This window comes from Colossoma macropomum, unplaced genomic scaffold, assembly GCF_904425465.1.
Source record: "Colossoma macropomum unplaced genomic scaffold, Colossoma_macropomum, whole genome shotgun sequence".
NCBI lineage: Eukaryota > Metazoa > Chordata > Actinopteri > Characiformes > Serrasalmidae > Colossoma > Colossoma macropomum.
The window spans coordinates 28,914,937-28,938,516 of NW_023494799.1; the positions used below are offsets into that span (position 1 = coordinate 28,914,937).

At 38.2% G+C, this 23,580-nt stretch overlaps 2 protein-coding genes across 3 annotated transcripts; one reads left to right on the plus strand and one right to left on the minus strand.

The window, feature by feature from the left end:
• Positions 1-285: 285 nt before the first annotated feature.
• scamp4 (secretory carrier membrane protein 4) lies at positions 286-8,203 on the minus strand. Of its 2 annotated transcripts, none has more exons than XM_036586927.1 (7): positions 8,107-8,203; positions 4,793-4,809; positions 4,538-4,666; positions 4,224-4,380; positions 3,474-3,575; positions 2,704-2,821; positions 286-1,592 (listed from the first exon to the last, which is right to left on the minus strand). In XM_036586927.1, the coding sequence occupies exons 2-7, from the start codon at positions 4,797-4,799 to the stop codon at positions 1,410-1,412; spliced, it is 696 nt and encodes a 231-aa protein (XP_036442820.1). In that variant the 5' UTR covers positions 4,800-4,809; positions 8,107-8,203; the 3' UTR covers positions 286-1,409. The 2 variants fall into 2 exon arrangements, with proteins under 2 accessions (XP_036442820.1, XP_036442821.1); XM_036586928.1 differs by lacking the exon at positions 8,107-8,203 and adding an exon at positions 5,066-5,104.
• Positions 8,204-12,321: 4,118 nt separating this feature from the next.
• On the plus strand, positions 12,322-23,454 carry chaf1a (chromatin assembly factor 1, subunit A (p150)). Its single transcript, XM_036586380.1, has 16 exons — positions 12,322-12,628; positions 13,732-13,782; positions 14,464-15,086; positions 15,797-15,847; positions 16,041-16,285; positions 16,370-16,430; positions 16,650-16,718; positions 16,844-17,061; positions 17,206-17,377; positions 17,500-17,580; positions 18,333-18,431; positions 18,516-18,759; positions 19,778-19,916; positions 20,654-20,969; positions 21,169-21,253; positions 22,558-23,454. The coding sequence occupies exons 1-16, from the start codon at positions 12,559-12,561 to the stop codon at positions 22,674-22,676; spliced, it is 2,643 nt and encodes an 880-aa protein (XP_036442273.1). The 5' UTR covers positions 12,322-12,558; the 3' UTR covers positions 22,677-23,454.
• Positions 23,455-23,580: the final 126 nt, after the last annotated feature.

Sequence of the window (23,580 nt, forward strand, 5' to 3'; positions counted from 1 at the left end):
TGTATCAATGCATTCTTATTGCATAAGAATGACTCAAAAAGATTTAGATTTTGGCAGTGTCTAATATTTCAGGCTCATAATTGCTTCCTTTATACATAATAACACTTTGCTGGTCCTGATGTTGAGATCCAAATGCAATGTTGCTCTCTTGTGCATCTATTAAGACATTATAATGTAAAAAAGCACCGTGATTCCTATATGGCTCCGCTAATATGAATGTACATACCTTCAAATTGAAGCTGACCACATATGCTTTAAAACATGTTGATAACAGACTGAAACCAGTTACATTCAATCTGAAAAGGAATGTTTTTATTTAATTGCCTTTACTTAGCCATGTCAGTAACATATTTGATATCTGATGCATTTATAATCATATCAAAGATATTTAGTGTTAGTTACACATATAATCGAGCCCAGAGATGAAATGTCAGAGATGAAAAATCTACCCTCTTGTGATTCCACAGAGGGTAAAAAATAAAGTAAAAAAAAAGATCAAGTTCTATACTCGCAGTGTTTCAAACCCAGGTTCAAATGGCCACTCTGTAAACATAGTGTTCCATATAGGAACACAATGAAATATGATAGCTGGAACACTGACTAAAGGAATGTATACTTTAACAGCAGGGTACTGAAATCAAATACAGTGGATATCTGAACGCAGACAGAAAAATGCACTGAGCAAATAATAATAATTCTGCATAAATGGATGTGGCCATATCCACTTGCAGAACTGCAGAATGTCAGGCAACTTGAAAGATAATTCTTTGCACATGCTAAATGCACTAGGAAAATTAAGGCAGAGATCAGGCACAAAATAGCAGATTGAAAAAGCATGAACTTCACTTTGAAAAGTAAAATGTTATTGGCAACTTAAAAAGCATGCAACTCCTATGCATATTTTCAAGGTATAAAATGACTAAGAATGTCAGTTTCTGGTAAATGTAGAGACCTTTAACTCATGTTTGTATCTTTTAAAATCTGAATCATTTCCAGCAAAAGATCAAAGAATGAATCATGGATGCAGCACATTTGACGTGTGGTGTAAGGAATCACTTTGTAAAATAAACACAGTTCTATTTCTCAAATTTTTCACATTCCCAATGAACGATTTTGGAAGCTGCCATGACTTGAGGGTGAGCAGTACCTTATCTGCACAATTGTTTCATCCAGTAACAATATTTACATTCCTCCACATGTGACTGAGTTGTTATGCAACCGTTTTGGCAATGTGGTTTGTAAACAAAAAGTACAATGGATTTCTACATGGGGTGTTTAGTCCCCTTTCTGTAGAATTTTCACCATTTCAGTGTTACGTCATTCATGTGGAGGCATGAGGTTATTGAGATATCTGCTCAACGCAGGAGAAAAGGAGCACTCTGGCTCCATCTAGAGTCCGAAATGGTTCATCACCACGGTCCGCTTTCTGGATAACTGGGTACAGCAGCAGGGTACTGGGGAAGACTTGGGCCGCTCTCAGCAATGGCATTAAAGCCAGCTTCTCTGACAGGGGCACTTTTCCATGCCCCAGTGCTCCATTCCTCCTGAGCACGCTGAAAGCTTCCTCCCCCACCACGGTAAAGCCGGTGAACCTGAAACAATACATATAACTTTCACCACTCTGTTTAACTTTTTACTGTGCACAGTCCTGATCTAAGCAAATTCTGTATTCTATATTCTCTAATGGAAAAAAAAAACAAACAAAAAAACAAACACAACCCTCTTTGCAATTGCAATTTAACACCTCTGCCGTCTACGCTGTAGACTGGGGTTCAATCCCACCTGGGTAAGCACCCTACACTATACCAATTAGAGTCCTTTGGCAAGACTCCTAACACTACCTTTGCCTACCTGTGTAAAATTATCAAATTGTAAGTCGCTCTGGATAAGAGCGCCTGTCAAATGCCGTAAATGTATGTAAATCCTCCTTGTTTCTACGCTAATTGTCAATTTTATCAGCTCCACTTACTATTTAGGTGCACTTTTAGTTCTACAAGTACAGACTGTAGTCCATCTGTTTCTCTTCATACTTTGTTAGCCCCCTTTTACCCTGTTCTTCAGTGGTCAGGACCCCCACGGACCCTCACAGAGCAGGTACTATTTGGGTGGTGGATCATTCTCAGCACTGCAGTAACACTGACGTGGTGGTGTTGTGTTAGTGTGTGTTGTGCTGGTACGAGTGGATCAGACACAGCAGTGCTGCTGCTTCCAAAGACTGGAGAAGAAGATGAAGGTGCTTGCATGGCCTAGCCAAGCAAGACTTGAATCTCATTGAAAATTTATGGAGGATGTTGAAATTGCAAGGCGGACCCTCAGAGGGACCCTCTGAACCTTGGTTTGCAGAAAGTAATGGGCCAAACCTGAACCACATTGCTGCAAAAAGCTATTACACCTTACTGTAGACACCTCGACACTGTGATTGCCAATATCATTTTCAATTTTTTAAACCCATCTTTCTTTACGCTTATGAACACCCATTTTTGTTCATATTCAAATTCAGTTTTAAAAATGTATTTTATAACATTATAAACATAAAGTAAATAAAAACTGGATTTGAAACCTATCTTCCTTCTTTATATGCATTGTTTTTTGTTTATGACCCCCAGCCCACCAAAACTCCCTTGTCCCCAAGACCAATAGTTCAGGCACCCCTGCTTTAAAGTGTCTTTAACATAGACCTAGTGTGCTTTGCATCAGACTTACCCTGATAAGAACCAGTCCCATAAGCACTGTGACTATAGTGAACAGCACAGCTGAGAAGAGCATAACCACAGCAGATCCCACGTTAGTGCTGAAAAACAGCACTGTTGCTATCCAACCACTAGAGTGAAAGGTATGAGCGAGGGAGAAGTAGACTGGGTTAGTCATTACCAGGTCTTGTATCTTTCACCTATAAATCTGAACACCAAACCACGTGATGAGACAGTCAATCTCAGGTGGAACTTCAAACGCTATTCATTTAAAAAACTTTTAGTTTGAAACAACTCCAAGAAATATACACTTGCTGAAAACAATTCATGTAAGTTATCTCAGGTGAAACATTCTTAACTGTTCACAAGTGAGGCCATCTCATCATGAATCAAACTATGATAGGAGCTTAACTCTTGTTAGAAACTAAGTACAATAATGACAAAGCTAATGGAATATAAAATATTATTTATTTGAGATAGTGATACATTTTTATATGTAGAGCCAAATATGCATCTCTGAGGTATACCTTCAAAACCTAACATTATGCAAAGCGTAGCTATTAATACTACAGTTTGTTTTTCATTTCCAGGTAGATGGTTTGATGTGGCAGTAAAATCATTTATGACGACTTGCAAATTTATGAAAATACACCAGTGGCAGACAGTAACGAGGAAGGAAGCGTAAAGCTCACTGGTAAAAAAGCTTGTCTGTAACTAATGGTCTCTGTTTTGTCATAATAAAAACTACACACTGTATCCTTAATGTTTTAGGATGATACTCACCATGCACCCCAACCAGATATCCCTAAGGTCTGAATGAAAGCCAGAACACACTGAAGGAAGAAAATGAAGAAGAATGCCATGAAGTTGAACGAGCTGTCAGCCCTGTGGAAAGAGATAAACCAAGAGGTTTTCATTTTTATTTGACATAATTGTCAAATGTTGTCATTTGTCTGTCACAATCATGAAATTTTAGTTGCTTATATTAATAATTTCCATATAAATAATTGCAAATAAATGTCTTTTTTTTATTTTATGCAACAATTAATGTACAAGCCTACATTTGGTTGGTATATCATAGTGGTTAACACCACTGCCCTCCACGTGGCAGACTGGGGCTCGATTCCTCATCTGCACACGTGCACACTATCACACTAAAAGTCTTTGGGCAAGACTCCAAATGCTACATTCGCCTATCTCGCCCAAAATGATTAAGCTGTAAGTTGCTCTGGATAACAGCATCTGCCACATACATAAATGTAAATTTCAGTGGCTGATCTGGTGTCCTAGCTATCTTTACTTTGTAGTTATTAATATATTGTAAAACATGAAATGATGTACTGCACTGTTGTGTATTATTTGTACTTATAAAAACACATCCAATGAGATTGTATAATTGTATAATAGTAAAATCTAACAACTGTGGAAAATAATTACGATCAGCTTAAATAACTGTCATCATCTAAAATAAATGCAATCAGGTGATTATGTAATAATTGTGACAGGTCTGTCACCTCTCTGGAGTAGCCTTACCTGAATGCCTTGTAAAGGGGCCTGAACCAGCAGGTGTAACTACAAGGACTGAACAGCAAGAGCCACAGGAGAGCGAGCCCAAAGTTAACTGCACCACCACCGCCAGCCCACCAGGCTATGCAAGACACCACGTTGACGCATAGCGTAATAGAGTACACTATAAATACAAAAACATAACTCATCAGTATCCATTATTAGTACACTGAAGGAGACAGACTTTTGGAAAACAGGGCTCCAGAGACAAACAGTATTTAGTACAGTTTGGTTTTACTCAGAAACTATGTAGGGTAAGTGGATTGTGTGAAATTGCTTACAGATCCAAAGGTTGTAAACTCTGCGAACAAGCTGGCAATGAGGCTGAGGGATTTCCTCGTCAATGTTTTGGTAGAAACATGGCTTAATGCGAAAAAACGCAGGCAGAGGTGGGAAGTTGTTAGCTCGTTCTAAAACAAAGATAACAAGTGTGAAAACTAATTTTGACACTTTTCATAATATATTTTAATCATATATTCTTAGTAGGCTTAAAAGTATAAAGCTTATCAATAGTTTCACCACACCACCCTACTCACCTGTCATCGTGAGATCTCTGCAAAGTGTTAAAAGATTTAAGAAAACATTAATAACAGCACAGCATAAATATATACAGTCCAGTGCAAAAGTTTTAGGTACCTAAGAAAAAGCTATTTAACAGGTCAGTAAACATTAATATTACAGTAATATTATATTAAAAACAAATAACATTAGTACAAGAAGTAGTAATTTAACATGTCAATATTTTTGTTCAACCATTTCCAAACCTCTCTTCAAGGAAGCCCATTATTATTTGTAGTTATTATCATTACCTGGTTTGGTTAATCAGCACCTCATTATGTACACCAAGTGAGCTGGTGATGGAAATTAAAAAAAAACAAATGCAATAACTGGGGGCACCAAGGAGAAATCTGGAACCTGTTCTTTAAACTTTGTTCTTGGAAACAAAAATATCTTGTTACTTTTTACTGTATGTTTGTTTATATAATATTTTCACATGCACAAACACATTTAGTTCCAAAGTGTTCCAAATAATGCCCTGAGGTGCTTAAGTTTTGTATGAATACATTCTCTTCATCTGCTAATACATAAATCATAAAGTTGACCTTCGATTGGCCTACAGCGTGAACAATTAAACAAACAATTATATTCTGTAATACATGACAGTTAAAAGATAGGATGGATTCAGGTGTTATGAGACATGTGTCTCATATTATAATAGGGAATACATTTTTAAATATATTTATGAATAATAACCCATTAAGGTATTAAGATATTAAGTGAAAGGAATAAATGTTTCTTAAAGACAGCATGAATTGGAACACCTGCTGTTGCATGGTGAATTAGGCAAAAGTCAGAACATGTTTTTGGAGGTAGGCACTACATTTTGATTGAAGAAGCAATTTTGTCTTTGAAATAATATGATATAATGTATCATGCATAATATGAATATAAACATAAAAAAAGGTCAAAAACGGTCAATTTTGATTTAGGTTGACTTTAAAATGCTCCCTTCTCCCCCAGTTACATTTTCCTCAAATGTAAAAAAAAATATCAAATAAACAGATGGCGCCCAGATGGATAGCTCAAACTCATTTCCAGTTCTATTGAAACTGAATGCATGAAACACACTGCATTAAACGTTTATACAAATTTCCTTTCAGTTGACAATAGTAGCACATCACTTGTTCTAACCAAGGGATTGTAGCTTGGCAGTGTGAAATGTGTGACCTGAAATCAAACAGCAATGCTGGCAGCTAGATAATGACAGCATTCAGTTAGCCTCTTAGTTTGCTACAGGCATAGCACCTACAGATGTAGCCCAGATGTTTCTAGATATTCAGTTAGACCAGCGCTGCACAACTCTGGCCCTGGATGGCTGGTGTCTAGCACAAACACACCCATTAATCCTGGCAATTAACACATGATTTGAATCAGATGTGTTTGCGCATAAAATTGACCAAACTGTGCTAGAAAAAAGCGCTCATTGTTTATGTGACTAATATTGTTTTTAGCAATCTGGTCACTACTACACACTACTAAAACTGGGTTAACATCTAGCCACCCACTGTTTCATTACCTACTTAATAGTGAAAAGAACAATAAAAATACCCAATGCTACACAATCTTCCTAATGGCCCAAGTGCGAATTTAACCTCACTATTCCAAACGTCCAGTATACTGAACATTTTCCCAGGTATTCTAGCTCTATAGAGGCAGGTACGTCACCACAATGACTTTATGTGTTTCTACAGAACTCAGTTTCTGTATTAGTCCGTCATTTAACAGAAAGTTACCCTTTTATCTTGTCATGGCAGCTGGCGAGAAAGACACTCACTGCCTCCAAGACCAAATGAAACAGTTTCTGAATAATCGTGTAGGCCTATTTATTTCAGAATTTATTTTTTGTATGTATGTCCTTCTAGAAGTTGACTCTCTTGTGAAAGCCTTTTTATTTCAGTATTTTTTTTTGTATGTATGTCCTTCTAGAAGGTGACTCTCTTGTGAAAAGTTAAAAAGGAAATAGATATTTATTTCCTCAGACACACACATACTTTGAGGTAAAGTTTAAGGTCCAGTAATCTGGAGTGTGGTAATTGATAGGTTGATTGGTGCTCATGCATTGCAAAATGCAATCATTCAAGATTTTTGTTTATTTTGTTCAAAGGAGAATCTTATGTTTATTGTGAGTGACAGTAGATGATGTTCTATGGGGATCATTTTTGGGGATAATTTTGTTTAATAGCGATTTCCGTGGATTTCACTGTCCAGTATGCTAGATATTGAAATTAGGCACAAGAAATCTGCAAAACTTTGAAAAATTAATATATTTATTATCTTTTTTTTAATTGACAGACCAAAACAAAAACCTGAACATTTCCTTTATTTCAGGTTATTTCTGAAATGCAGAGACGTTAATTCTATCTACCAAACTGGGCTACCGTATGAAATGTATGTAATTTGTGTAATAATACATATTAATCTATGTAATATAGTTTATGTAATGTGTTCTTCGTTTTTTCATCAATGACCTCGAATGTTTCAACCATTTTATCATTTTAGCTATAGCAATGTAAATCATAATGTATGCTTTGTGACACAAGCTTTATTATATAAAATTGTTAATATCCATTATCATATATATATATATATATATATATATATATCGTTGGAGCCGTTCATACAGTTCAAAAACTTTTTCACCCAAATGTACATACAGTAAATACAGGAAAAGTTCCGTGCTTGCTTTGTGTCTTGTTATGCTGGTGGTAATAAATATGTTAATTTTTCAAAAATTCACACTTCATGCTCCAAAGTCTAATGTTTAGTACTGAATATTACCTGTTTGCCAGTAAACAAATAATTCATGTATTACGCTGTTTAGTGCGCAGCAGAGAACATGTTTGACAGCAAATCATTGTTTTTAAAGTGTTCAGTTTCAGGACTGAGGATCTCATACGTTAAGATTCTTCTCATCTGAACATCTGGAGTCCAATTTCAAGGATAAACAGAATGAAATATCCATATTGTCGCTTTGCTTCAGCATGAATATACTCATAAAACTGCTTTAAACGGGGTTTGCTACACATAGCGAACCGAAATTGTGGCACTTAGCGGCCAAAACTCTCAGAATAACGAAGTTAGAGAAGTTGGCCTGTCTAATATCGAGCCGTTTATGCAGGTAACGGATGCATTATCAGCAGCTAAACGAAGCACTAACGTTACAGATACGGCTATTCATATACTACAGCTTTTAAGCTACTTACACGATAGAATTAATAAGCAAACAAAGATAGTGCCAAGATTTTACGTTCATGGGAAAACAGCATTCTCATTTTAAATGATATCCTACCTGTGAGGACGCTAACTTTAGGATGCAACTGTGGAATTCTGTCGGTCCCGTGGAAAACGGCCGACGATTTCGTCACACTTTTGGGAAATGTAGTTTTCAAAAGGCTTTTAACTGTATTTGTATCCAGTGGAGTCGAGGGTGCAAAGAACTACAAGTCCCCCGATGCCAGCTGGTGAAGGGTGTGTTCACAGAGCTTGTGACTATCGAAGAAGCGACTTCATTTGGGTTTCGGTCTTTTAAGCGTAAATTCTGATTACAATCCACGCGAACAGTAAATAAGTATTTATTACAGGAGCTGAAATGGTTCGGCGGACAGATTTCATGTTTTGGAGGACGAAATTGTGTACTCGTATCTCATTCAGAGTCCCCCTGTCTGCTCATGGGAACACGCCTGTTCTAGTAAGTGAACTATTCACGTGGAAGCCTATGCGTGGAGCCAGACTACGACAGAGCCCGTATAAGAGGAGTCTGGTCTTTTCCTATTATATCAAAAACATGATTGCTGAACGCCAGAGGGCGCCCGCGAGGGAGTCCTCGTTGAATGGGGAAGAATGGAGCCAAACAGCTGAAAGCGAAACGTTAAAATAGTTTCTAATCGCTTGTCCTGAACTTTCCTTCAATTTTAGAAAGTAGAAGGATGTATAAAACCTATCTGGATGTTTCCTTTTTCCTACCGATTGTGGGCAGCAGGACGCTAGCATTACTGCTACTGAGTGCGGATTGGTTGGCTTGCGGAGCAGGTCATTGGCTGTTCGCGCTCACTGACGTCATGGACGTACATGAGGCGCCGTTTTAAACTCCTATAACTGCAGTTCTAAATCGTTTTAAATATAACAGTAGTGTTAAAATGTCTTATGCTGTTCTGTGTCCAGGAAATTATAGTATTCTTTTATATTAAAATTATTTAAGCATTTATAAACTATGATTTTACTCAAATGCTCCATCTTAACCCATTTATTTTGGACTCACTCGGGAGCGCCTTCTAGCGTGTGAGAAACCCGGAAGACGTTACAGAATGGTTATTCTCCTCCCAATTCTCTGACGGCGACAGCAGGTCCACATGTCACCAAATTTCCCTTGAACACTTTCTTTCTGTGCTACTAGCCTTGAGTTAGTTGAAAACATTGCTGATGCAGCTCATTTTACTAGGTATTCCATCAAAATTATTTAAAGGGGAACTCCACCGATTTTACAACATTTCTGCATAATTAAATGGTTAACGTTAACAAAATCTATCAGAGTGGTTGGTAGTTGTTTGAAAAGGTTTTGGTCTAAAACGAATTTTAATCTATTTATTTTAATCCATTCATGGTAGGGGATACATGAAGGGTTTTCTAAGGTAAAATTGGTACAAATTCACGAACATCATCTGTTGGTAAGCTGAGTATGTTACCTCTTGGTGTTGGGAGTAAATGTAATGAAAATGAATCAGCATGTTTTTGACCAGGGTCACAGAGATCACAGTCTCTCAACATCCCCTGCTTTTAAGTACATTGGATAGTCACCTTTATATGGGAATATGAAACGTGAACAGAAATATGAATTGCTGCAAAAAAGTATTCAGACAGTCCTTATAATTAGTGAATTCAGCTACTTTAAAGAGCCCATACCCTACACCTTTTGTGGATTTAATTTTTTTCCCCTAAAGTCCAATCAAAATATTTATGTTTTTATGTACCAAAACAGTTGTAATTGTATCTTACATGACCATTTTCTAACCTCTGTTTAGTTTAGTTTATTCGATTCAGATTAAAGGGACAATTAATTCCCTTAAGGCACATTAATAAACATTTCTATAAATGTGCCAGTTTAGCCAATTTGGCTAATTTTCAAATGTACTCCCATGGCAGGTACAAAAGCTTGATGCCAGATGTTAAAATGATTTGATAATATAATATAATAATAATATGTTGTATTTGTGAAGAACTTTTCATACCAGTGGCTGCTCAGCTGTAGGTGCTTAACAGACAGGTAGTAAAGCTTAATGGTAACAAAAGAATCTATGACTTTTAATTTGAAATCATGTAAGACAATGACACAGATCAAATTTACATAGTATGATGGTTCTCTTAACGTTCAGTTTTTGCTATTATGCCTTTAATGACAAGATATATGTGGATGATCTGTGTTCTTCTTGGCTGTCCTGTGTTGTGACTCATTCAACAAGGAGGCTGGGCTGAAACACTCCCTATAACTTCAATATGAGTGGGTGGGGCTAAACTGCTGAGGCTGAACAGGCAGCTATATGTAACTGTTGATGAAACAGGCTGTTTTTGCAGATTAGTTTCCATATATGGACTGAGTGAACTGGGGAGTGAGCAGCACATTTTGAAACTTAAATAATGTTTACGTAAATCCTCACTTTTATGTGATGATATTACAACACTTTTATTCCAAAAACTGACAAAAATTCAATGTTCCATTATTTGGGCCCTTTAAGATGCACTTAATGAGGACACAGGCATTCAGCTGTGCACACATAGCTTCCAATACCTTTGGGATAAGTTTGTGATCCAGAACTAATCATCCAACATCAGTACCTGACCGCTCTAATGCTCTTGTGGCTGAATGCAATCAAGTATTTACTGCAATGTTCTGGTGTACAGCCTTTCCAGAAGAGTAGAGGCTGTTACTGCAGCGTATTAGTACCCTTGATTTTAGAAGAATAACCAGGTGTCTATACACTTTTGGACATGTATCACATTTCTGTGACATTTTGCCAACTGTGCCAATCTGTTACATATGTATAAGTGGTTTTGTTTTTAGACGTTTTGCTCAATTAACATCCACTAATTGAGTACTCGCTGGCGGGTGCCCTGTGGTGCTTTGCACTCATGTTTCTGATATAGCAGGAGATAGAGAAAGTGGCCGGGCTTCCCTTGAACTGGCTCTGATGCTATGACTATAGGACCAGAACCGGTTTAAGAGGAGCCTGGCCACTTCCTATTTCCTTTGTTATTTAAAAAAACATGACTGTAAAACACCAGAGGGCGTCGGTAAGTGTGTGTGTGTGTGTGTGTGTGTGTGTGTTTGTGTCTTGCCACTGAGTGCTAATTGGTTGGCGAAGAGAGCAGCTCACTGACATCCTGAATGTACATGAGGCTCCATTTTACACTCCTATAAGTGTAGTTTAAAAGCGTTTAGAAACCTAACAGCAGTGTTAAAATGTTTTCTGCTGTTCTGTGTTCAGGAAATTAATGTACTCTTTTACAGTAAAGATGTTTAAGCATTTATAAACTTATTTTGCCCAAATGCTACGTTAGCCCATTTATTTTGGACTCGCTTTGGAGCGCCCTCTAGTGTTTGAGAAACCCATAAGCTTCTCTGACGTCAGGGTCGAATATGATTAGCTTACAACTTTTGAGGTTTGATTTGCTTGGCCAAGCCAGGTGTTATGCTTTCCCCAATGCAAATCAGCAGAGGATGGCCATCTCCCCCTAAATTAGAGAACCTCTGACAGGGGAACCTAAAACGAGACCATTACAAACTGCTAATCATTTTTGTTCAGCATCTAACAGACATCAGAATAATGTTTTCTTTACATTGTTGTAATGCCAGAAATCTTGAGCATTAAGTATTTCGTATGTTTCACAAGTCAAGTTTTGTTTTATTTGAAGGTGCCAAATTTTTTATAGAAGTGTTGAGGACAGGCATGCTCAAAGTGTGGATATTAGATAAAAAATTGCGAAAATTGCAATTCCAAAAACTGCAGTCAAAGTCATATGTAGGAGTTAGTAACCTGGCATTGTCACATGTCATGATTATCTAAAATATTTTTGCTTTCCAAGAAGGTATGGACAGTATTTACCTCCTCAGTGGCCCTAAAGACCTGAATTTCAGACATGTTCTGTTTTAAATTGATATGGTTGCCATGTAAGTCCTTCCCCAGGCACGTTTACATATCATAATAACATACACATATCACTACAATCTTCTTTCCGACAGTATATGGTCAGTGCTGGGGAATCATTTCCATACACCACTCCCGCGGCCTTAAACACCTGAATATCAAGTATATTATGATTATAATAATTGACAAATTTCCGCTGAGATTTACAACCGTGAAGGAAAAACTGCAGGTACAGTTTCCGTGGAAACGCAGAAAGAACCAATGGCCTGTTAGTTCGTCTCTGGTGACGAATCGCTTCTGCAGCCAATCAACGGCGGTGAGGTGGGTTCGCAGGGAGCTCCCGCCAATTCTGAGTAAAGCGCGAGGGGAACAGCGGGGAAACGACCGGGCAGAAGGGAAAAAACAGTCGGGTGGAATAACGAGCACAGCGGCGAAACACTTTTACGAAATTCATATTATTCTCCAATTACAGGGTCAATGAAACATCAGACTTTTCCTTTTGAAGTGAAATAGCCTTCGCCGCCTTTTGTTTTCAACACCTGAGACGTTTTTGTTACTTTTGTTGCTGCGCGCTAGCAGAAAGCTGCTAAGTTACCCGACGGATGGTGGTGGTGATGCTTGCGGCCGAAGACCCATCCGTGGACGGGCCTTTAGCCTCCACGCCGCGCAGAGGTCCGAATACCAGATATTTATCCTGTTCTTTTACGCATTTCTGTGCTTTATTTAGTAAAAGCCTCCGCAGAACTGAATGTTAGTTGGCTGCCAACCTTGACGTTCGTATGTTTCGCCAAACTGCTAATACAGCCTGCTAACTAGCTTGTAGATGTAAGTCAAGCAGTTGGACAGCTAGCTTAGCTAAGCTAATGTGAGTTACTTGTAAACTGTTTATCCTCGTTCGACCATAAAAGCTGTTTTATCAAGCTTCATATAACCAACCATAGCTATAGACGTATGCTTTGGTGAGTGATGTTCTGGATGAAATTGCAGTTTTAAATTGCGCACCAGTAGAAATTAATGCTATTGTCATTTAGTTAGCCTGTTAGGTTTGTCAGCCTCTTGCTAGCTAACCTAGCATTTATTTTTGTTTTCGAAATTTGACTCTACCTCTAACGTTACGTTTTCCATGTCTACGTCTTGTTTCTCGTGAGAATTATAACTTGCTTATGCTGCTTTTAGCGTAGCATGTTAGGCTGAGCGTTTACAGTGAATAATCTATAATGTCTGTTTTCTGGGGTCAGAGCGCTGTAGCTAGTAGCTAAAGCACAGACTGCCTTAAGTTGTACAGTGAGGACCCAGCTAAGCACAACCGGGCCTACTGCGGTAATGGATTCACTGAATGGCGGGAGAGCAAAAAAAGCAAGCGTTTTTGTTTGAACTTTCTAGTGACCCAAGTCTGTCAGTACGTTTTGGAAACATTAAAGACAGTTTATCGCATTTAACTGCTGTGGGATGTTAAGTAAACATGTTTAGTCTGGTGAAACCTGTTTGCTGGAAGGTAACTTTAACCTGACCTATTGAAGTAGTGAAGTTGATTAACGTCAGTTCTTAAATTATATTGCTCGTGTCCCTGTGCTATGGCTGTCATCGTTTATCGTTCAGAAATACACAAAAATAAGCGAGTAGTCGAAACATTCAGTATTTTACGTATTGTGTACGTTTGCAGCTTTTGCATCAATGAGTTACCTAAGTGCGCTTGACGTGGATATCATCATTTAGCATTGTGGCTTGAGGCAGTACTAAAGCTGGTCATTCAAAATGTCGTTTTTACATTGCAGGTATGGATTGCGTGGACAAAGCAAATACCGCCGCCAAGAAGCTTGTTCAAGGTAATTGTTGAGTGGAGGATCGAGCTGAACTGAAATTTTGTGATTGTGATAAACGGTATGCTTTTCTGAGCATGTCATTTAAATTGTCAGTATTAATTGTCTCTGTGCAAATGGATTTAATGTAGTGCTCTTTGTAAAACACTCAAAAATCATTGTACAGAGAGATTTTGACTGCAGTTGTAGCCTTACTGGTGCGTCTTGTTTGTGCCCCATTATCATGATATATATCATGTATTGTGGAAATGCCCTTAAGTGTCATGATTTGATGTTTTTTCCATATTGCCCCGCATTGCATGCCATGGCATGTACAAATGGTTGTTCTTAAACATTTTAAAATTTAAAAAGATCCAGTTGATGTCCACATGGATTAATATAAATATATATATATATTTATATCTATGTGTAAATTATACAGGAATATGGGTGTCTTAAGTTCGACCCCAAAACTTTCACAATATCCATCAGCAGACTTTTTACAGAGGACGTTACTTGGAGCTATTGGTTTATCATAATTATTTTCAAAAATTATTTAAAAACATGCAGTGTTTTGGTTGATCATGTGACCTAGCTTGGCCATTTATCAATATGGAGGCTCAATTAGAATTTTGAATTATTATAATTATTTATTTGTTATTTATTGATGTTTGATTACAATTTTAATGAATGTTTCTGTATTTGCAGCCCGTCTTCCCTTCAAGAGACTTAACCCTGAACCCAAGGAAAGCAGAGAGACCAAAAAAACAAGAACTGGGCCTTCTGCTCCGCCTACCCACGAATCCAGCACTTTGGATAGGGAGAATGAAGATGTTCCCTCCCTCTCCCTGCAGCGTAGACCTGCTTTGGTAAATGGGCGTGGGCCTCTTGATTCTTTTATGAGTCGGAGAAAATGTCCCCTGGCTAGCTCTACTTCTGTTGTCACTATTGACCTAACAGAGGACTCTAACTCCACTGATGCTGTTAAACAGCAGCCCTCTGCTCCGGTGGATGCCTTGTGCCCCATTACAGTCGATGCTGCACAAAACACACAGAATGCCTTGCAGACAAAAGAACCAGAAACGGCTCTTGCTGACTCCCGTTCTTCAGAAGAAAATATGGAAACAAATGAAGCAGAGGACAGTGTTGTTCTCCCTGAGATGGACCTCACACTGGAATCTGAAGCTGAGAATGAGCATGAAAAGAAGCAGCAGGAGGAGGCTGAAGTGAGTAAGAATGAGTCTCTGCTGTCTCCTGTGTCCACCAGCTCTGTATCACTCGTCGAGAGTTCACCAGAGCCCAGCAAGAGCACACCAACCACTCCTGCTTCTGTGAGTAGAAGGAAAACGACCATGGTGTTTTCTAACCCTTCTAGTTAATACTGGATTTAATAGTCAGTTTTCCTTGTATGTTGTTTGTGCACCCAATGCCCTTAGATGAAAAGAGAGAAAGGCTGGGATGTTTTCCTCCCTAAACAGTGGGAAAATATGTATACAGATTCAAATAAAAGCAAATTAGAAATACCTGAATATTTTCAAGATCTGTAAAAAGGAAATTCCTGGATGAGGAGTTTGGCGATGCAATATTCAGGCAAGGCATAAAACTTATAAGCATTTCAAGACTGCCATTTTTCCTTATTTGTGATGCACCGAATTTTCTTGGTCGTAAATGGTGCCAGTGTGAACTGTACAAAAAGTGATGAACTACAGTCAATTAAAACCATTGTCCTGTGACTTTGAGATTTTTTTTTTCTGTAGATCATTCTAAAAAATCTCAGCCAGGCATGTACTTTCCACATTATAGCATTAGAACATGACCAGAAAAAGGCTTAATGAAAATAAATCGGTTTCAAGTTCATTCCATTAGAAATCAAGGTCATTAGATACCTTCATTGTGCTGAGGCAATGTGATCAGGCTTGAGTGTCTTCTAACAGTAAATTAAAGTGTTTGGTAGTACGTTATTAACCTATATCTGTTAATCTAAATGGGTGTAAATTCTTATCTCAGCTTTTTAAATACATTTTACAATTTCTTCTCGTAGGTGCCAAGGACAGACACTGAGCAGAAAAAAGTAAAAAGGCGCTCACTCAAGGTAAAGTCTTTATGTTTGGATAGACTTTCCCAAGATAATTGAGGTTTTAAGATGGTCCTGATTGCAATCTAGAGTTATACTTTTTTTTTAAATAACTTTTGGTGCTTTGGCATAACTGGGCTCTGATGCTTTAATCCTTGTTAAGCTACTTAATTTATTCTGAAGATGGTTTTGTTCTCTCCTTGTGCCTCAGAGTTCTCAAGAGCTGGAAGAGAGACAACGTCAGCGGGAAGAGAAAGAACGGCAGAAACAGGAGGCTAAAGCTGCCAAAGAGAAAAAGAGAGAGGAAGCGCGCAAACTGAAAGAGGAGAAAGAAAGGGAGAAAAAGGAAAAGAAAGAGAAAGAAGAAAAGGAACGACGAGAAAAAAAGGAAAGGGATGACAAAGAGAAGGCAGAGAGACTGCGAGCAAAAGAAGAGCAGCGTAAAGTAAAGATAGAGTAAGTGGCCCAACTACACTTGTCTGATATTTTTGTTTTGTGATGAGTGCTTATATACATGGTCCTGTTTTTATATTTTTTAAGGGCAAAACTTGAAGAGAAGAGAAAGAAAGAAGAGGAAAAACGGTTGAAAGAAGAAAAAGAGGTTAGTTTTAGTGCTTTAGAATTTAACCAAATAAACCTTTGGGCAAGTGTGACATACCGGTTTATATTTAAAGGGGCTCAACCCATAATACATTTTTTATCTGCTCTTTATATATAATTTGACAAAGCTTTGTCATAGTTTGTCATATGAATTTATTAATTTATGGATTCTTTAAGTCAAAAGTAGCAGTTCAGTAACTAATCACTGATTTCTTTTTAGCGAATCAAAGCTGAAAAGGCCGAGATCACACGCTTCCTGCAGAAACCCAAGACTCAGTTAGCACCAAAGGTATGATTTAAATTATTTAAGGTTATCTTTATTGTATGAGACTTCTCTGTGTGACTTATTAACTAGCGATAATGTATGTTATTGTATCTATTTTAAACTCGATTTTCCATGGCACTCTGTTTCAGACATTGGCGTCAGTGTGTGGGAAGTTTGCGCCTTTTGAGATCAAAGAACACATGACGTTGGCGCCGCTGACCCGAGTTCATTGTGATGAAGCTGTTTTGGAGGAGCTAGATCGGTATCTGGCTGAACCGGATACTACTCTGAATGGCTTGAAGGACTGGACAGCCCACAAACCCCGCAAGTCTGGCCCAACCAAACCCAGACACATAGACACTATGAGGTAAGACCACAGATGGATTTTGTAATTGGATGATAATATAATGTTAGGTACAGAGAAGCCGCAGTGTTGATGTGTTGCTCTTGTATATGAAATTTCAGTGATATAAGTTTCCCTTGTTAAAGCTCTGCTCCGTTTTGCCCTTAGTGATTGTTTAGTGGTTACTGATAGCTCAAAACCAGACGATGTTCCTGATCGCAAGCGCTGTGGACGAATGAAGCTTCTGCAATTTCATGAAAACTATCGTCCTGCCTACTGGGGTACCTGGAGCAAGAAAAGCAACTATGTATCACCTCGCTGCCCTTTTAAGCAGGACAGGGTAAAAACCTCAGCAAACACCACTTTCACATTTTTAGTTTATGCTCGTTGCTACCTCCATTACTGACATTATCTAACATATGTAGAAAATAAATAAATTAAAGCGGAGTTTGTGTGCTTTAGGAACTGTTGGACTATGAGGTGGACAGTGATGAGGAGTGGGAGGAAGAAGAGCCTGGAGAGTCTTTGTCACACAGTGAGGGGGTGAGGTGTTTTTTTGACTTGACACATGCGTTTAAGCATGTTGCAAGAATGCAAAGTCAAAATACCATGCTGGTTAAATTTTAAGCTTAAACCATAAAAAGTGAAATGGAATATGACCTTTATTTCTGGGCAAGATTGTTTTTTTTATATTGGTATAATTGTTGTGTTCAACCATTTTTGTCTGGTGAGCTGCCATGTAGCTGTGTTTTGTTTTTGTTTTTATTGGCTAGTGTCAGAAATTCAAACAAACCAGAAATAGATGAGTTTCTTGTTCATTTTAATTTTCAGGTATATGCATTTATGCTACAGATGAAGTATTAGAATAACTAGGTGACACTACTGTGCTTAAATGTCAATCTTATTCATTGTAGTGCATCTGTAACCCTATACAAATAAACATTCTATTTTTCTGTAATGCAGTTTTCTATATGTGCATGTCGGCATCCGCATTGTTAGATATATAGATGAAATACACTTGATGTTCTCGTCGGCTCAGAACATCCATACCAGTGTATTCCTAATTAGAACATGGGTTGCTGTGTGTTCTAAACCCAACATCTTGACTGTCAGGTCTTGTCACAAAGCACAATTGGGACTCCAATAGTAGATCTCAGCTGCAAGGCACTGTGAATTGTGAACTATCAATTGTGCAGGCCCAATCATTCTCAAGAACAAAAGAAGCTTGTGCATGTGGGTACAGTAGTAATTTAAGTAATTGAATGAAGAGTAATAACTCTTTTGTGTTTCGTCAGGATGACGATGATGATGGGGGAGATGATGACGACGATGATGATGGCTTCTTTGTACCGCATGGGTATCTTTCGGATGGGGAAGGAGCACTTGAAGATGAGGTATGCCTGGCTGCAACTATTGTGAGTTTTGTTGGTCTGTTGTAGTTGTCAGTGTGGTCATTCGACGAATGTGTATATGTGTAGGAGGGAGGTGACCTTGAGAAGCAGAAAGTGCGACAGACGCTGAAGGCTCGGGAGTGGGACGAACTTATGGCTAAGAGGAAGCTGAAGGTTCTGGAGGCAGTAGTGATGGGCTGTATGTGGGAGGGAGAGAAGCCTTCACCAGAGTTGCTGCAGCCATATGCAGTCTGCATGCTGGAGCCTCTTCCCAGAGAGGAGCCCAGCACACCTGAAGATGACGCATCATGTCAGCAGAGAAAAGAGCAATGTAAGTTTGGGTTGTGTAGCTTATAAGGCTACAAGACTTACCAAAATGCATTTTTGCAACTACGATTTGCGAATGACAAGATGACGAATGACAAGATTCAGACATGGTGACATAAAACTTGTAGGTGTAGAACATGCATGTGCTAGCATAGCTAACTTGTTTGAGATGTTTGGTCTGTGCAGTTAACAAAAATAGATCAATTGTGGCATTACTTAGAATTATGACTGTCAGATCAAATAAAATTGTCATATAAGGCGTTGTCCTGGTAGCAATAACTTCAAAGACCACGGCACAGGTTTGATTATGGCTCACTGATGCTCTGCTGATGGCCTTGTTAGTACTTGAAGCTAGCATTAGCAAGCAGGCCAAAACAGCTTTGCACACAACAGCACAGGTTTGATATCTGCAAGTTTGGAAACTAAAGACTTAAATCTGACTGAGTGAAATTGAGTAACTGGTAACTGGTACCAGTAACTGGTAATTGGTGTGACAAAGACATAACCTGTTTTGTGTTGAGCAAAGTTATGAGCCTTCTACACTAGTTCTAGCGTGGTCAGCTCCACTGTGCTCTTATTAGCGCTGTGCAACATTCAGTTCATCGTTTAACATTTACTGAGTAATGAATTTAAAAATCCAGTTAATTTGTTTTCTGATAACGTTGCAGCAGTTACTTTTGTTAATGCTCTGCTTATAATAAGCACACAGTGTGCAGTGTAGCAGGGGAAGGGTTGGGGTTTAGAAACTGAGGCGCAAGGAGCGTTTACTGTTTGCCTAATTCTGAAGTGTTAAGGCTAAGAAATGCTACAATGCCATGTTTATTATTTTTTGGGTCTAACAATAATCTAATTATTATTGATGATAATATTGATTTATTATTCAGAATCACTACCACAGTGGTAGAAGGCTAATGGCAGTTTCACTTAAATGGTGGACACAGTTTCAATGCTCTTTCTGGGGTGTTAAGTGATAATGCTGTGATACTTGTGCAGAGTTTCATATTTCCTTGCCTGTCTCTCAGTGCTGTCCCAGCTGCTGCCCTTACTGCATGGCAATGTGAATAGCAGTAAGGTGATCATCACTGAGTTCCAGGAATTCTGTCGCCAGCAAACATCCTCACCGACTGGCAGTCCTCAGAACTCTGACAACATTCCCCCAAGGTGAGTTGGATTGCACTGCTGTTAAACTTCGTTTATGGGAAGAGTGTTTGCATTTTAAGCCTTTTGCTTATAACATTTGCAGATTATTTGTGTTTGGTTTTAGGCTTAGCTAAGACCTGGCCAGCATTTACCGTGTGACTCACATGCCTTAGCAAAGTGGAATGTTTCAAATTGTCTTTGTGGTTATAAAGGTTGAAGGCGAGTATGATTTTGCAAAACATGCTCTAGCAATGGCTCAACCTGTTTGCTTTGGGGTGTTGTTTTAGTCATGATGTTAAAATATGGCTAAAGCTTACCGTGGTAGGTTAGCCTGTATACGATTGTTTTTGTATTTTATTGGGATATTAGGTTGGACTGTGTTATTGTCTTTTTTTTGATGTAACAACAACTTGTGAATCATTTTAGTTCATGTTTAGCAAGGGAAGGCATTCTGTGCATGATACATTGTAGTTTGGCTTTTATCTGTTTAGTGAGCTTGATTTGCAATTTTAAAAAGTGTCTCTTTGCACTGCTACAAGTTTAAAAGTTTGACAACATATTAGGGCTGAGATAGGACATGCAAATTAAAAGAATGTAGCTTATGAGACAAATATTTATTTTTGTGAATATTAAATCTGCAGACAACACATTTTTTGCCCTTTAAATTATCCAATTAGAAGCTAATGAAGATGGATAATCATTCTGTTGTCAAGAGACTCAATCCTAGTTCCCGATATACTCTGTTTTTTTTTACTCAGGATTCACGTGAAGCGTCTCATTAAGGGGAATGCGGTATACGAGAAGCGCTCCACTTACAGGCGCTGCTGCTGGTACGTACACGCTGATGTTCTGGCACGCTTTGGGCAGGAGGCTCTACCTGTGCCCTGCAAATGGACCTACCTCACCTCTGGAGCCCAGATGGCACGAGATGAGCCCTCAGGGCAACAACCAGGGTCACAGAACACCTCTCCCACTGCGCCCCAATCCACATCCACCACCCCCTCCAACAAGAGGAAGAGTGCCAGCAACCACTCCATCACCAAATACATGAAGAAATGTACTGACCCTGAACAGGTATAGCCTTACTTTATTTTAATTATAAGGGTTGTGTTTGTAGAAGTGGGGTGTTCTGTCAGGTAAGGAGATGGGTGTGTGGGTAGATGTGAGTGTAGAAATGTTTAGAAGTTTAGTTGTTACTGCTGTTAATATGGATAATAATGATGGGGCAAAGAGGATCATCGTTAAGGTACTGTTTGTGCTATGTACCCCTTAGACTGAGGTAATGGAAACTGATGGATTTCAAGCAGACACTGAAGATGATGACGATGATGACTGCATTGTTTTGAGTGAACAGTCTGGTAAGTCTACATATTGAACTCCAATGGCCGTATTACAGAAATATCTTGTCTCAACAGATAAAGCTTTCAGAGTTGACATCGATTATGGTTGAATTTAAGTTGCTATTACAGAATAACAGTTCCTAAGTTCGTAATCTTATTTCTAGATAGAGTATTACAGACACATGCCAACCTCACAAAAAAACCTAACAATTTCCTAAATACTGTCCTAATTGTAGAAAGTGATATAGAATAAGTAGGGCTGACTGATATGGCTTTCACAAATTATTAAGTAAACAAGGAAACTGATAACTGATATTTGGGGCTGAAATTTGTTTTACATAAATTAGATGTTTGTAATGTAAAAAAATTAGACCAAAAAAATTTATTAAACAAGAATGCAACTCTTATTCACAACTTGGTAAAATAAAGTACTTTGAGCTTTAGACAGTATAGGCTGCAAAACTTAAAATACTATTTTTTTATTTTTTTAAAGATACAAATAAATTTCTTAAAACTTTCAATGATTCATAGTGGCATTTGAAAGAAAAATGGAGCTCAAACTTGAAATTAAAAAAATTATACAAATATATTTCCACAATGTTGATGTAAAACAAATATGTAGAATGACACACTGACAGTGTTGAAAGGGCACACCTCAGGAGCAGAGCTTGCAAGTGAGAGCCCAGACACAGGCTTAAAAACTGTAGAAAGTCTACACTAACCAAATACATAGAACTGAAAATATAAAGAAATCATGCAGTAGAAATTGTCCTACCTTGTAAAAAGCAGTAATAATAAGCATATATGAATGTTAATGCGTTTGTTTCATTTTGCTGTTCAACAAAAATTCATGCAAGAACAAGCAGTTGGATGTGTTGAATGTATCAGATGTATTATGATTGGTTCTTGAAAATAAGCTGCATAATTTGATGGGAACAACCCGTTTAGCCAGTCAGAGTGGTGGAAGTAGCAAGCTGAAGCTGTCTGTACTTTGTTTTTATTGAGTGAAAATAGAAATGAAAATGACAAGAAATTATGCAATAACTTATTTAATTAACATAAAATGATAAGTTGAATTTTATTTATTTATTTATTTTAATTTGCTGCTTTCTGGAGGCTTGGCTTCTCCCTAATTACCTGTCATTACCCTCAGATGTTAATGTCAATAAAAGTGTGCTAAATATTATATTAGCAATGACTGAGAATAATGAGGAGACCGAGTTAATGCAGTCCCAGATCTTGAAGCCTGACTAGATGGATATCACCTACACAACGAGGAAGCCTGACGTTGACCCTGTCTTGTTCTCGACTGTTTAATCTAGGATCTTCTGAACAAGATGGCCAGACGCCCACAACAGGAGCCAAGAGCACAGAGCCAGTGGACACGAAAATCAGTGACGCTGCTCTGTCCCTCCGCTGCCCCACACCAGCTACTGCTTAAGACCCAACATGTTGTTGAGTGTGTCTTGAGGTGTGTGGGAGGCTAAAAGAATCTAGTCTACAATCAGTTGGGAACACAGTATTAAAGGCCCCTCAAATGATCAGTCATGCCATTGAAATGTTAAATTAAGCATCTGATAATTAATTGTAATATACTACCAGTGGACAATTTTAAGCTCAAACAAGCTCTTTTGAAGAGGCAGCTATGGTTTAATTCCCTGCCCTGTCAATGAGTGGTGGTGGGCTTACTCATGAACACTGTCAAGGCTCTGCTGGTCCATAGTGGTCCAAACATCACAACTTTGTATGACCAGGAATAGTAGCTGCCTGCTGGACTTATAGCTCAGTGTCAGCCAATTTTTATAACATAAAGTATATATATATGTGTTTTCTTTTTTCCAGAATACTTGAACTGGGTTATTTCATTAAAAAAAGATTGTTGACAATGTATCGCACTTTTATATGCCTTTACTGTTTTTATTCTCATCTTGGCTTATATGTATGCCTTCTAAAAGTCTGTTGGATTCTCTCTTTTAGTCTCTTGGAGCTTTTGTAAAAAGGTAAAAAAGACCCTGCAAGTGGTGTTTGTCCTCCAAGCTGCTAAACACGGTGTAAATGATGTTTCATACCTCTGTGTGTAACATTTGAATAATGGTTGAGAGGTGGAAATGTTAAATTACCGTCCAAAAAGAAGAAAAGGAAAAAAAACTCCGTTCTGTTGGCATAATGTTTTTGAACTGCGAGAACTGCATCATGATTCGCAGTTGTGATAGGTGTCTCATAATACTTGTTTAAATAAAGCATTATTTAAAAAAAAATGCAGAAATCTTTTCATGTGAGTCACCAGCAGATGGGAAGGAAAGAAACAAGTCATGCTGAAGAGAATCATGTTTGACAACACATTG